At 37.5% G+C, this 13,232-nt stretch overlaps 1 protein-coding gene across 1 annotated transcript in view; it reads left to right on the forward strand.

The window, feature by feature from the left end:
* The window catches only part of LOC113055912 (cadherin-12-like), a 119,826-nt gene that overhangs the window by 76,249 nt on the left and 30,345 nt on the right, over window positions 1-13,232 (forward strand). The window contains exons 4-6 of the mRNA XM_026222293.1: window positions 4,199-4,318; window positions 7,646-7,813; window positions 9,409-9,596. Of these exons, the coding sequence (XP_026078078.1) occupies window positions 4,199-4,318; window positions 7,646-7,813; window positions 9,409-9,596 (476 nt within the window). The remainder of the gene's footprint in view (window positions 1-4,198; window positions 4,319-7,645; window positions 7,814-9,408; window positions 9,597-13,232) is intronic.

Consider the following 13,232-nt stretch of genomic DNA (forward strand, 5'->3'; position numbering starts at 1 on the left):
GAATATCACTGATTAAACAGCCTTTCATCTGTTGAGCAGAAAGCAGATGTTTAGATTAAAACATTTTGAAATGAAAGCTTTCGAGTTGAAAGAGGTTTTGTCAATCATGGAAATGTCAAGCATATATCCAAATAAACAAATAAATAAGAAATGCTGTGCATGTCAAGAGGTAAAGTCTGTCATACCATTTGGTGTTGAGCATAATAAACTACATGCCTTATCCAGCACCAAAGCCCTTTTCATGTTACTTCCCCTGAGGATGACAGATCAGGGTAATTCACTTTGAGATTGCCTTTTCCTTGATCTGAATGGCACTGAAATGAAATGAAACCCTCCCCTTCCCAGCTGAATAAAAGCTATCCATGATCTCAGATAGCAAAATGTGAATAGACCAGTTTATAAGTGCACCATAGTCCCCAATGAACCTATAGCCCTATTCCGTAGACGTCAGTGTGATTTTGATTGTGGTTATTTTTGACATAGGTACTGAAGTCCACGCTATTTCTCCTAGGTCCACTTACTTTAATATTTCTGGCCTCACCACTGGGACAGATTAAGCAAGTAATAAAAGCCTACTGGCTATTAGATAAAGAACAGATGTGAACCAGAATCAAAATCAGAGAGAATTTCTTAAAGAAAATAAAAAGCAAGTCAGGGCTGGGCAACTTCGGTCCTGAAGGACTAGTGTCCTGCAGAGTTTAAGGTGCATTCACGCCATATCATAATTACCATGATTGGAAGATGCCAACTTGTAATTATAACTTGTGAACTGGGAGTTTTTTGAGAGCTACGACTTGTCCACTACCTCCTGACCACCTCAAACTCATCATGTTCTGTCATTGATAGTGAAATAGTTCAGAGTCCAAGGGTGTGAACAGCTCCAAGTAGAAGGTCACGTGTTGTCATCGCAAAATCATAGTTATTATGACATGGCATGAATGCAGCATTAGTTCCAATCCTAATCAAACACTCCTGAACAAGCTAATCAATAGTCTCAATCAGTGCCTATAGCTCATGAATCAGTATATCATGTACACTAATTTGGTCACTGGTAAGTACTCTGGCTCACTGCACATTGGGACAGTAATTACTTTATTTATGGTGACATGAAGTTTTTGACCTTTCTTGGCTTGACTTGTCTTACTTTGTTTGCTTAAGAAAGATATTGTTTTGCTATCAAGTACGGTTAGCTCTGAGATGGTCAGATTGATTTTCGGATCAAATTTGAAAGAGATGGTGAGCTTTGAGCATTCAAGAAAACCAAAAAAAGCTAGAATGAACTGTACTGAGAGGCTGGTAACCTGTGTGGAGGGTGTGGATACATATTGTGAGAATTTATAACATTATTGGTTTGTCTAGAGTCGGGATGAGTGGGCTGGGATTGCTGTATCCCTTTAATCAGGAGGGAGGTTTGAGAATTGCTTATTTTGGGCTAGGAAACGCCGAACATCAGCTTGTGGAAAAATTGGACACCACTCAGATTACCTTTGATGGACCTGACTTGGAGACCCTTAACGCTGTTGAGAAAATAAATTAATGAGGTGATTGAAAGTAGGGAAAAATCGGGGAACGGTGTGTTGTATGTGAGGTGGAATGCCTTGAAGAATCTCCACGCTGTCACATATAACTGAAGGGTTCTGGGAGAAACCGCTTGGAGGATAGTGTCAAGCGATGCGTTGAGAAGGGGTTTTAACAGGTGGGTTATGGGAACATTAATTCTGAATAGGGAGTTACTGGAGTTGGGAATTGGTCCACCTCTGGAGCCACTGAGCCAGCGTCCTGCATTTCTGAAACAGAAAGCAAGACAGATAGTCAGCGATTTGGTTTTCTGAACCTGGAACCTGTTTGCCAATTATTGTAAATCGGTCGCATACTGCGATCCATATTAAGAGTCTAAGGAGAGGCATGAGGGCAGGAGAATGAGAACCCCATTCGTTCCCCCACAGGAAGACTGCTACTATGAGGGGGTTGAGCTCAAAAAGAGCTGAGGACTGAAGTGAGTCCTGCAGCTGATGGGGCCATGTAGATGCGAACCAACATCCTTTGTAATCAAAATCCAATCCAAGTGGACTGCAGTAGTCTTGAAAAAACATTAATAGTTCTATGCTGTGGATTGTTAAGTGCTTTTAACCGCATATAGTAAAGTTCATATAAATGTAAACTCATGCATCCTTTTAGATGTCTACCAGAAAAAATATTAAAATAACTCCATATATATATATATATATATATATATATACACTCTTGTTCAAAATAATAGCAGTACAATGTGACTAACCAGAATAATCAAGGTTTTTCGTATATTTTTTTATTGCTACGTGGCAAACAAGTTACCAGTAGGTTCAGTAGATTCTCAGAAAACAAATGAGACCCAGCATTCATGATATGCACGCTCTTAAGGCTGTGCAATTGGGCAATTAGTTGAATTAGTTGAAAGGGGTGTGTTCAAAAAAATAGCAGTGTGGCATTCAATCACTGAGGTCATCAATTTTGTGAAGAAACAGGTGTGAATCAGGTGGCCCCTATTTAAGGATGAAACCAACACTTGTTGAACATGCATTTGAAAGATGAGGAAAATGGGTCGTTCAAGACATTGTTCAGAAGAACAGCGTACTTTGATTAAAAAGTTGATTAGAGAGGGGAAAACCTATAAAGAGGTGCAAAAAATGATAGGCTGTTCAGCTAAAATGATCTCCAATGCCTTAAAATGGAGAGCAAAACCAGAGAGACGTGGAAGAAAACGGAAGACAACCATCAAAATGGATAGAAGAATGACCAGAATGGCAAAGGCTCAGCCAATGATCACCTCCAGGATGATCAAAGACAGTCTGGAGTTACCTGTAAGTACTGTGACAGTTAGAAGACGTCTGTGTGAAGCTAATTTATTTTTTTTAAGAATCCCCCGCAAAGTCCCTCTGTTAAAAAAAAGGCATGTGCAGAAGAGGTTACAATTTGCCAAAGAACACATCAACTGGCCTAAAGAGAAATGGAGGAACATTTTGTGGACTGATGAGAGTAAAATTGTTCTTTTTGGGTCCAAGGGCCACAGGCAGTTTGTGAGACGACCCCCAAACTCTGAATTCAAGCCACAGTACACAGTGAAGACAGTGAAGCATGGAGGTGCAAGCATCATGATATGGGCATGTTTCTCCTACTATGGTGTTGGGCCTATTTATCGCATACCAGGGATCATGGATCAGTTTGCATATGTTAAAATATTTGAAGAGGTCATGTTGCCCTATGCTGAAGAGGACATGCCCTTGAAATGGTTGTTTCAACAAGACAATGACCCAAAACACACTAGTAAACGGGCAAAGTCTTGGTTCCAAACCAACAAAATTAATGTTATGGAGTGGCCAGCCCAATCTCCAGACCTTAATCCAATTGAGAACTTGTGGGGTGATATCAAAAATGCTGTTTCTGAAGCAAAACCAAGAAATGTGAATGAATTGTGGAATGTTGTTAAAGAATCATGGAGTGGAATAACAGCTGAGAGGTGCCACAAGTTGGTTGACTCCATGCCACACAGATGTCAAGCAGTTTTAAAAAACTGTGGTCATACAACTAAATATTAGTTTAGTGATTCACAGGATTGCTAAATCCCAGAAAAAAAAAAATGTTTGTACAAAATAGTTTTGAGTTTGTACAGTCAAAGGTAGACACTGCTATTTTTTTGAACACACCCCTTTCAACTAATTGCCCAATTGCACAGCCTTAAGAGCATGCATATCATGAATGCTGGGTCTTGTTTGTTTTCTGACAATCTACTGAACCTACTGGTAACTTGTTTGCCACGTAGCAATAAAAAATATACTAAAAACCTTGATTATTCTGGTTAGTCACATTGTACTGCTATTATTTTGAACAAGACTGTATATATATATATATATATATATATATATTTACTCCATATATATTTACTCCATATATATTTATCCTAATATATTTAAAAGTGCTACCTTCATTATGTAAAACAGCTGTTTCAGACATATCAGAATACAGTGGAGAATCAGTACATAGCCATATAGTTGTTGTTGTTGTTGTTGTTTTTTTATCAGCCCATCATACCCAAAGAATATAACAATGTGTAGGCCTATTTTCGAGTACCAGTCAAACGCTACAGGCTATTACAGTTATAACCTTGAATAACCTATTCATGCAGTATAACACAAACACATAATATCCTCTGTGTTTGCAGGTACATACGTGATGAAGGTGACGGCGACAGATGCAGACGACCCTACATACGGCAACAGTGCTAGGGTGGTGTACAGCATACTTCACGGCCAGCCGTACTTCTCAGTGGATCCCAAAACAGGTAAAGCACAATTTTATAGCAAATATACAGAACAATGTTGGCTACATAAGTTCATCTGTTTTGTTTGTGTAATACAACAGAGAAGACTCATTCATTTCACAGTTCACAGGTTTCAACATAATTACATTCATTGACCCTATTAGACAGCTAAGCTCTGCAGTTTGATTTTATAATGTGGCTAGCCTAGAAAATGGATTTGTAACTCAAAATAAACGACAATTCATTTTGAATATTAGAATAGTAACGGACATCCTGTCAGCTAAACAGGCCTGAAAAGATCTATAATTTTACAGTTAGGTGCTGCATTTCAGACCCTCCGAGTAGAAAATAAAGTCAGCTCTGTAATAGCAAATGGATTTTTTTGTTGTTCATATTGCTAAGGGAACTGCGGCATCATCAAATAATGCAGCAAATAAACAGCCTTTTGTTTCCTGCCAGTGAATACGTTGTTATGCAATATTTAGAAGAGTTTACAGCAATGAATGATAATCTACAAATGGGCATCGACTGCATTCAATAGGCTGTAATATCCAATATGCAAAAGCTCAAACCTGCAAGGTAAACTTGATGCACAGAGTACATGCAAACATTTCCTGCTTGTTTTCGGTGTGGTTACGGCCTGTTGTACAACTACGAAGCATTGCAAACAAGCATATATGAATACAAATATAATATCCTGATATCAGCAAGCCCAGAGGGAGGGCTTAAAGGGTGACTGAACAAATAAAATGACTGGTAAGGAAGAAATATCTGTTTTTGTCTCAGGCCATATCAAAAAAAATTGCCAACACAAACTGACAGTAAACAAAAGCCGTGAGAGGAGGGTGGGAAACAAAGGCAGGGGGTAAAATGGATAAAAGAGTCAGCACTGAAAGTCGTGAGAGAGAAAACAGACTCAGGAAACACACACCTTAAAGGAATAGTTCATCTAAAAAATGAAAGTCTGACACCATTTAGGGTGCTTTCGCACCTGCCTTATTTAGTTCGGTTGAATCGTACCAGAGTTCGTTTCTCCCTTTGTGTGGTTCGTTTGGGCAGGTGTTAAAGCAGCAATCTCACTCAGGTGGGCACCAAAGGCAGACCAAACAAGCGTACCGAGACCTGCTTGAAGAGGTGGTCTCGATACGCTTTCAAAGGAAATCTGGAACGTATCGTTTGTGGTGAGAACGTGATGCAACCTTGAACAGACCCAACTGCAAAAAGTACTGATCATTTTTGGACTAAACCAGCTGCCGTAGTCAGCTGCGCTGTGCATTATGGGATGAGGAAGTGTTTGTTGACAGTTTGCACTTTAGCATGGCAGCTCCTGGACAAACTTGGAGTAGTGAGGAGGTGCAGAGCCTCATAGAAATTTGGTCAGATGACCATGAGCATGTCAGAGTTAAGAAGAATTAATGCACCCATCCGCTTGAAGTTACGAGCGATGCCCGCTCACCGTTTGCACTGCATTAGAACGTTGTTTTCAAGCCGCATCCGCGCTCCATTATAGAAATGTATTGTTTGCATATTGTGGTGTATACAAACAATGAAATAGATTATGGCCAGGGACAAAACCAGCCCACGCAGTCGTCTCTTCATAGTTGTGTTGTCTCCGTGTTGTTTGCTGGCTTTTCCTCTTGTGTTGGAATTTTCCTGCACGTAAATTCTGACCAATCGAAAAGCAGTTTAGGAAATACGTCATGGCCAATGAGTGATGTGAATGTTGTCATGTGACTGCATTTTGGTTCGTTTCAACTGGTTTGGACCAAAGCAATCAGTGTGGTGTGAAAAGGAACCAAAAAAGCTGAAAAATGCTACAATGTATAATTGTTTGCCCTTGGTTCGGACCAATGAACCGAACTAGAGATGTCGCTCCAAATTGATTCAAATCCTGTAATATTTTTTTCTTCTCTCTGTGAACAAAAATAAATTAAGATCATAGGCAGTATTTCTGCTTTCGATGCAGGAAAAATTAATGGTGATGCAATAAATGATGACGAAATTTCTATTCTGTTCATTTGCCACACTAAACTTCAAAGAGAGATCTGTTCACGTGAAACTAAAGTTAAAAAAAACAGATCCATCCTGTGACAGGCAGAGAGAATCACATGTGACATCCCTCTTACATCTCACCTTAAAAATGGCATTGTATGAAGGTCCGTGCCCTTTTTAACCATCCACCACCATGTCCAATTCATCCTATGAAGCACTCTCTTGATCTGAGAAAGCTTCTTGTGGTGTTGGGAAACGCATTAGTTGTTCTTTATGGAAGGATAGTGAGGAAAGGTGTTGCTACACTGGCTGTGTCTCCTTGTTAAGGCTGTCAAGTACCAGAAGATTTAGGAATGACCTCAATCTTTTAGCTGGTGACAAACACTTGAAGTTAGAAGTGTACATCAGTGGTTCCAGGAAGGTTTTTACCGTTTGAGATAGATATATAGAGTGCTTTTGTAAAATATATGGACTTAAAACATCCAAAAATTGGATACTTTCAATGCAAGTTCCTCACTGTAACCCTAACCGCTTCATTTATTTTAGTGGTTATTAACATTATATTCCATAATCTGCTTCACTTGCAGTGAACCTTGAATATTCCTTTAATTCTAATAGTCAGAGAAAAGGTTGAGAATAGTCAAGTACAGCAACATTTCATCGCTTAATAGAGAAAGAGGCTTTTTTAGTATCAAATGGCTGTGGAATCAGATAATAACAAAGCCATGCTAACCTTGACCCGTTCCGCGCAGTGGCACACTGAGTTAGGCAGATTAATACCTGCTGGGACACACAACCACCATGATAAAGGTGTTTAAAAAACAAAAAAAAAAGATAACATATCATCAGCTAAGTATTTCTTTTGGCAGGACTAAATTATGACCTCCAAACACTAATTTAAACCCTGAAACAAGACAAATATACTGTAGTGTGGTATGCCATGCAGAGAGATAAGACAGATTTTCAGGAAACTGATAATGGCACAGAAATGACACACTACACCTATAGGTACAATTTGCTTCAGTTTCATTTTCCACAATGCAGCAGAACTTCATCCATTTCCTTTTCTTTTTTTTTTTTTACTCTCAATTTTTTTTTTATCTCAGGTGTGTCTGTTATTTTAGATTACCATCCACATCCCTTTCTCAGCAGGCCTCCTTCTCGGGTCTAAACCCTATTCTTCTCCTAACCTTACCCTCTTTTCTGTAATCCGATTCTCTCCACACACTGATACCTGCCTGTATTCACAGCCTCTTCATCTATACTCTCTGTTTACCTCACTATGCCTTTATCTTCCTTTTCTCTGGTCTCTTCTTTCCATTGACGCAGTCTGACTTTCTTTTAAACTGTGTGCAGGAGTCATCAGGACAGCTCTACCCAACATGGACCGGGAGATGAAGGAACTGTATCAGGTCCTCATTCAGGCCAAAGACATGGGTGGACAGTTAGGGGGTCTGGCAGGGACCACCACCATCAACATCACCCTGAGTGACGTCAACGACAACCCCCCTAGGTTCTCCAAAAGTAAGCATCTCTATAACTGTATAACTATTATCTCACGTAAACTCAAAGCAGTCAAAAGTTTGAATACACCTTCTCATTCTTTTGTTTTCCATATGTTAGATCAAAAGTGAAGTTAGCAAAACACAAATGGAAGTATAGGAATGTTATAATTCCCATACTTCAGTTTGTTTTTATTATTCCATTATTATTGTTCCATTATTTTCCCATATTTCCAAATGGAATTATGGGAATTATATAATTATTATTATTATTTTATTTTTTTATGGCGAAAAATATATTTAAATAAAAATAAATAAAAATAAAACTGTAGCTCTGCCCATAAAATGATTTTATGCACAATTAATTCAGACCATCAAACTAATTTAAAGCATTTATGCATAAAGCATTAGATCGAAAATGTTTTAATATAATGAGAAACATAAATTCTAAACCTTTGACTGGTAATGCAGCATTTTCTTTTTAAATACACATTAAGAAGCTTAAAAACTTAAATGCATTCATAGAGAGAATTTCTTTTAAATAAATTAATGATCTTGAATCTATGAATCTTGGTTGCATAAAGGAAGAAATGCAGCATATTTAAAAGCGTCTCTGGAGAAGTACAAAGAAGAAAAGTATAATTATAAAAGTATTATAAATATAATTAGCTCTTGAATGTATGAACACACTAGACATGAATGAATGAGATTTCAGAGAAACCACAGTTTCCTAAAAGCAAAAAAGTCATAAAAATGAGCATGCAGTTTTAGGGGTCATTCACAAAGAATGTATATTTGCTTTGAAAAACACAAGATGTGGCCAGTGGAATGGGGGGAAAGGTTAAGATAGGACTTCTTTTAACCTGTGAGCCACATTTTTACAATGGTCTGCCATGCATGAGTTGCTACAAAAGACACTTGACAGCCTCTTATGGTCCCTTTTCCCAGCTTCTTTCTAACAGTCTCATATTTTATGCATTTATATACTTGTAGATTTGACTTTGTTTATTTTTCCACTGGAATAAAGCCTGGTCTTTAAACAAGTACTTGTGAACAGGCTCCATTTGCACTCTGAAATGAAATAGAAATCATGTTGAGTTTCAGTGATGAGCACTGGTTTCCTCGCTGTGTAAATATTGGCAATACCCTGGGAGCGAAGTAGATTTCCATCAGCATGTCTCAGAGGATGGTATGATGACTGCTGCATTCTGGGCCGTGTCTCTCTCTCTCTCTCTCTCTCTCTCTCTCTCTTTGTTTTTGGTGCATTGCACTAATCCATCTAATGACTTCTTAATTAGCTGAGGTGTTTTTATTTTTATTTTTTTGCTGACACGGCCACTAACCGCATTCGTTTTCACAAATCAGCATGATCTGTTTGTGCCTACCATGCATGTGTCTTCACCAGCATTGGGGTAACTGACTAAATAGCATCAGTACATCATTTATAGAACGAGGCAGCAGTTTACTGTCAGGATTTGTCGTGTCATGCTACGTTCAGTGTACACAGCATCACTGATTATAATGGGTTCTATAGTATTTTGTCATGTCGTGTCACACCGTGCCGCTCGCGTCTGGTGTAGACACGGTGTAACTTCAAAAATCTCATTGATTCTATAGGCATCTTCCACCTGCGTGTGCCAGAGTCATCAGCAGTTGGGTCAGCGGTTGGCCGAATCAAAGCTCATGATCTGGACATTGGAAAGAATGCAGAGGTGGAATACAACATCGTCCCTGGAGATGGAGGAGCTATGTTTGATATCACCACCAACGAACACAATCAGGAGGGAATCATCATGCTCAAAAAGGTAAAGCCTCATTTATATACTAACAGCAAATATATTCAGGTTAAAGACTCAAATTTTTATTATTATACGAAGGCCACATTAGAACTGAAAAATGCAACATTTTATCAAGCCTTCATTCATGTTTGCTTTACCCTTGTTGCAGACTCGCAGATATGGAATTCAGTTCTTACAATATTAAAACGTAAACATTCAACAGATCATCAAAACAAAAAGAGCAAAGCGAGTCTAAAAAATTTGAGTATTTATTGTTTGAAAACTATTAAATTCATTTTTTTTTTTTCACACAAATTGCAATTGACCCTCAGTTAATGAATTTTTATTATTAAAGATGCAACACTTTATCATGCCTTCCTGATTTATTTTTGCCATTGCTATATTTGCTTTATGGTTACTGTCACAGACAGACTTAAAATATAAAAATGCATCATAAAACTATGAATTGTTACAGTTCAATCATCAAAACAAAGAGTAAAATGATCATAAAGTGTTTGAATATTCTTTGGGAGAATATGATTCATATTAATGTTTACTTGAATTACAATTGTCCCTCAGTTAATGAAGTTTTATCATTTAAAAAAATGCAACATTTTATCATGCCTTCACTTATTTTTGCCATATGTCTACTTTACTTTATCCTGGTTTCAGACATAATTTAATTCTTAAAATATATAAATGCATCATAAAAGTGATCACAATTCACACCAACTGAAAATCAATCAATCAATCAATCAATAGTTAGTGTACTTGTTTCCAAAAATGTCAAAAGTGTCAGTTTAAATGTGCTTGAGATGAAATGCTGTCGTCTTGTGAGTAAAGAAAACAAAGAAACATCAAAGTAATTATCTCTTGTGAAATTTCCAATCAAGCTGTAATTTAGTCAGTGTGCAAAAATGTGTTAAAATATTATTTAAATCAGCTTTCACAAGTTTTCAACTCACACTACTGAACAGAAACACACACACACGCTTGACTTTTAAATGCAAACATCTGAGAAATGACACTGTGTGTATGTTCACAAAGGGCCTCCCTCTAGGCCAGTATATCCAAGTTAGCATATTCTTTCGACGTTTATTATTATATGAACATCATATTAAATGCATTATGTCAGGCTTCTCATGTTGTCATTTATTTATTTTTGCACTGCTACTTTGATTTACAGTTTGTGCAGACACAGAAAGTCAATCTTAGAATATGAAAATACAATAAACCTCAACTTTCATCATCAAAACTAAAAGTAAAATTATCAGAGTTTCAAAAAATGTATGGTGAGAATAGTATTTACACCAAAAGTGTCAGTCTAAGTGTGCTTGAAATGAAACACTGTATGAGTTGTTATCTGTGTAGGAAACAACGAAAAATAAAGGTAATTATCTCCAATTAAATTATGCAAAAATGTGTGAAGATAGTAATTAAGCTAGTTTTCACAAGTTTTAAAAAATATGGTTCTAAAGGCTGCCATAGACCAAGACACTACAGATCAGAAACACACACAAGCTTGACTTTTAAATGCAAAAACCTGATAATTGACATTGTGTTTAAGTTAGCATACCTGTAAATTGGCCTCAGTCTAGAGTCTATCCAAGATGCCACAGTGCTTTTACACTGTGTCATGACACCGTATGCTGAAAATAACAGAGATCTCATCATTCATTCAACCGCAACCACATTTTCCAAACATCACTCAAACATCGCAGTTAAGCGCACTTCAGGGTAATTGTGTCTGACATTAAGAACTCCCCCAAAGGTAAAATAAAACGTTCAACTATTCTGGAGAGTATGCAAGGTGACTTTCTTGGATTTGAATTGAGCCCAGTACTTAAAGTCTGGCAGCGTGACAGGACTTATTAACACGGCACTCATCTCTTTATATTATCTCAGCCGTGTCTTCGCCTACCGAATGAGAACAGGTTTGTCAATAAAAACAACTGCAGTGTTTCCCGGGACAGTGTGCTGGTGAAACCACACTGCACTGATCTCTGTAAGTGTTAGTGGAGATATATGCAGGTGGGGAGCGCTAACTGTGTCCATATGTTTCCCTCTAAATGCACACAGCATGCATCCATGTCGTCTCCACAATACAGCCTATATTATCTATCACATACACACTGCTATGTTTCAGGAGTGACAGCAGAGTTTGTTTTCAGGATTGAATCTTTTTTTGTGTGTGAAATAAAGGACATCCTTACAGTGGTTGTTTTATCTGTTTTTTATCTGGCGTGTGTGTGTATGTGTGTACGTATGTACGTATGTACGTATGTATGTATGTATGTATGTATGTATATATGTGTATCTATTCATGCATAGTAATACATATTATAAAATAATCTACTTTAGCATTCATGCTTCTATAAAAAAAAAATATATAATATAATATAATTTAGAAAATCCACTTTGAGAAACAGACAGTAAATGGTAAATTAGTATTGGTCTTGTTTGTGCATTTTCTACAGCATCCTTTTCACATCAGAACATCTGCATCTCAGTTAAGATAGAAATATAGATTATTGAGCAGCGGTCTTACAGCACTAAAGGCTAAATCTATAATATATCAGCTTTTTGTTCTTCTTCTTTTCTTCTCCAGTACATTTTTTATTTTTTTTTAATGGCATTATGATTTTGTTCCCTACTCTTGCCGGGTAGTCCAGTAACAGGTTTTCCTGCATTGTCTGGGGGTTCAAGGGGGTTCAAGACACCAATTACAGGGGTGGACAATGTTAGAGAAATTAGTGTGGTTATGTTCTCTCCATCTTACAGGCTGTGTTTCGGGATGGCTTAGAGAGAGCGAGGGATTTATTGTGGGTATGTATTGTCTCTGTTTACCGCTCAGTTTGAGTGTGTGTCGACAGAATCGTGCATTCTCCTCAATAGGAGGTCCAGGCAGCAATCCTGCCATTGTGGAGACACTGTCTCTTTCTCCACAGTGAGAGATTGAAGCATGTGCCCTACAAGCCACAGCTTTTATGAGGTGAAGAGGTTTCTGGGGTGTTTTGTAAAAAAAATGTTCGGATCTGTGTGCTGTTTATGCATTTGATAGCAATGAGGTATGGTGACCTCTGGGTGATTTGAAACCGTGAGCAGAACAGGATTAAGTGTTTGCTGCAATGTAGCAACAGTACAGGAAAAAAAAAATTATAACATACAGTACATCAAATACACTCACACGATGGCAATGTTTGGAATGCTGTTCTATAGTCTACTGTCTCTATACTGTTTTGAAAGGAAAGATTATGTTTTGTGCAAATTTATTTTCAAATTAACAAATGATGTTCTACATTTGCTAAAAATATGCACTAGACTATTGCATCCCACACTGCAATACAGTGCTGAATTAAACATGCAACAGTGGTCATGATAAACACTGTAGCATGTGGCTGTATAAACCTGTTTCTCATTGCACACTGCATATACTATAGATTAAGATGATATTTTAGTAGTAGGTCTTTGCTAATAAAGCTAAAAAAATTCTGGTAAATGGTGATTGGCCTGTACTCTGCACAAGGGGTCAAAACTGGTGCAAAAAATGTATATTGGGTGAAAGGTGTAAAGTATGGAAACTCATTTTTCTTTGCTTTGATAGATCATAATTATGACATGAAAAAAAATGAAAATTCCATAAACAAACATGAACAAAAGCCA

This window comes from Carassius auratus, chromosome 37 (genome assembly GCF_003368295.1).
Source record: "Carassius auratus strain Wakin chromosome 37, ASM336829v1, whole genome shotgun sequence".
Classification (NCBI taxonomy): domain Eukaryota; kingdom Metazoa; phylum Chordata; class Actinopteri; order Cypriniformes; family Cyprinidae; genus Carassius; species Carassius auratus.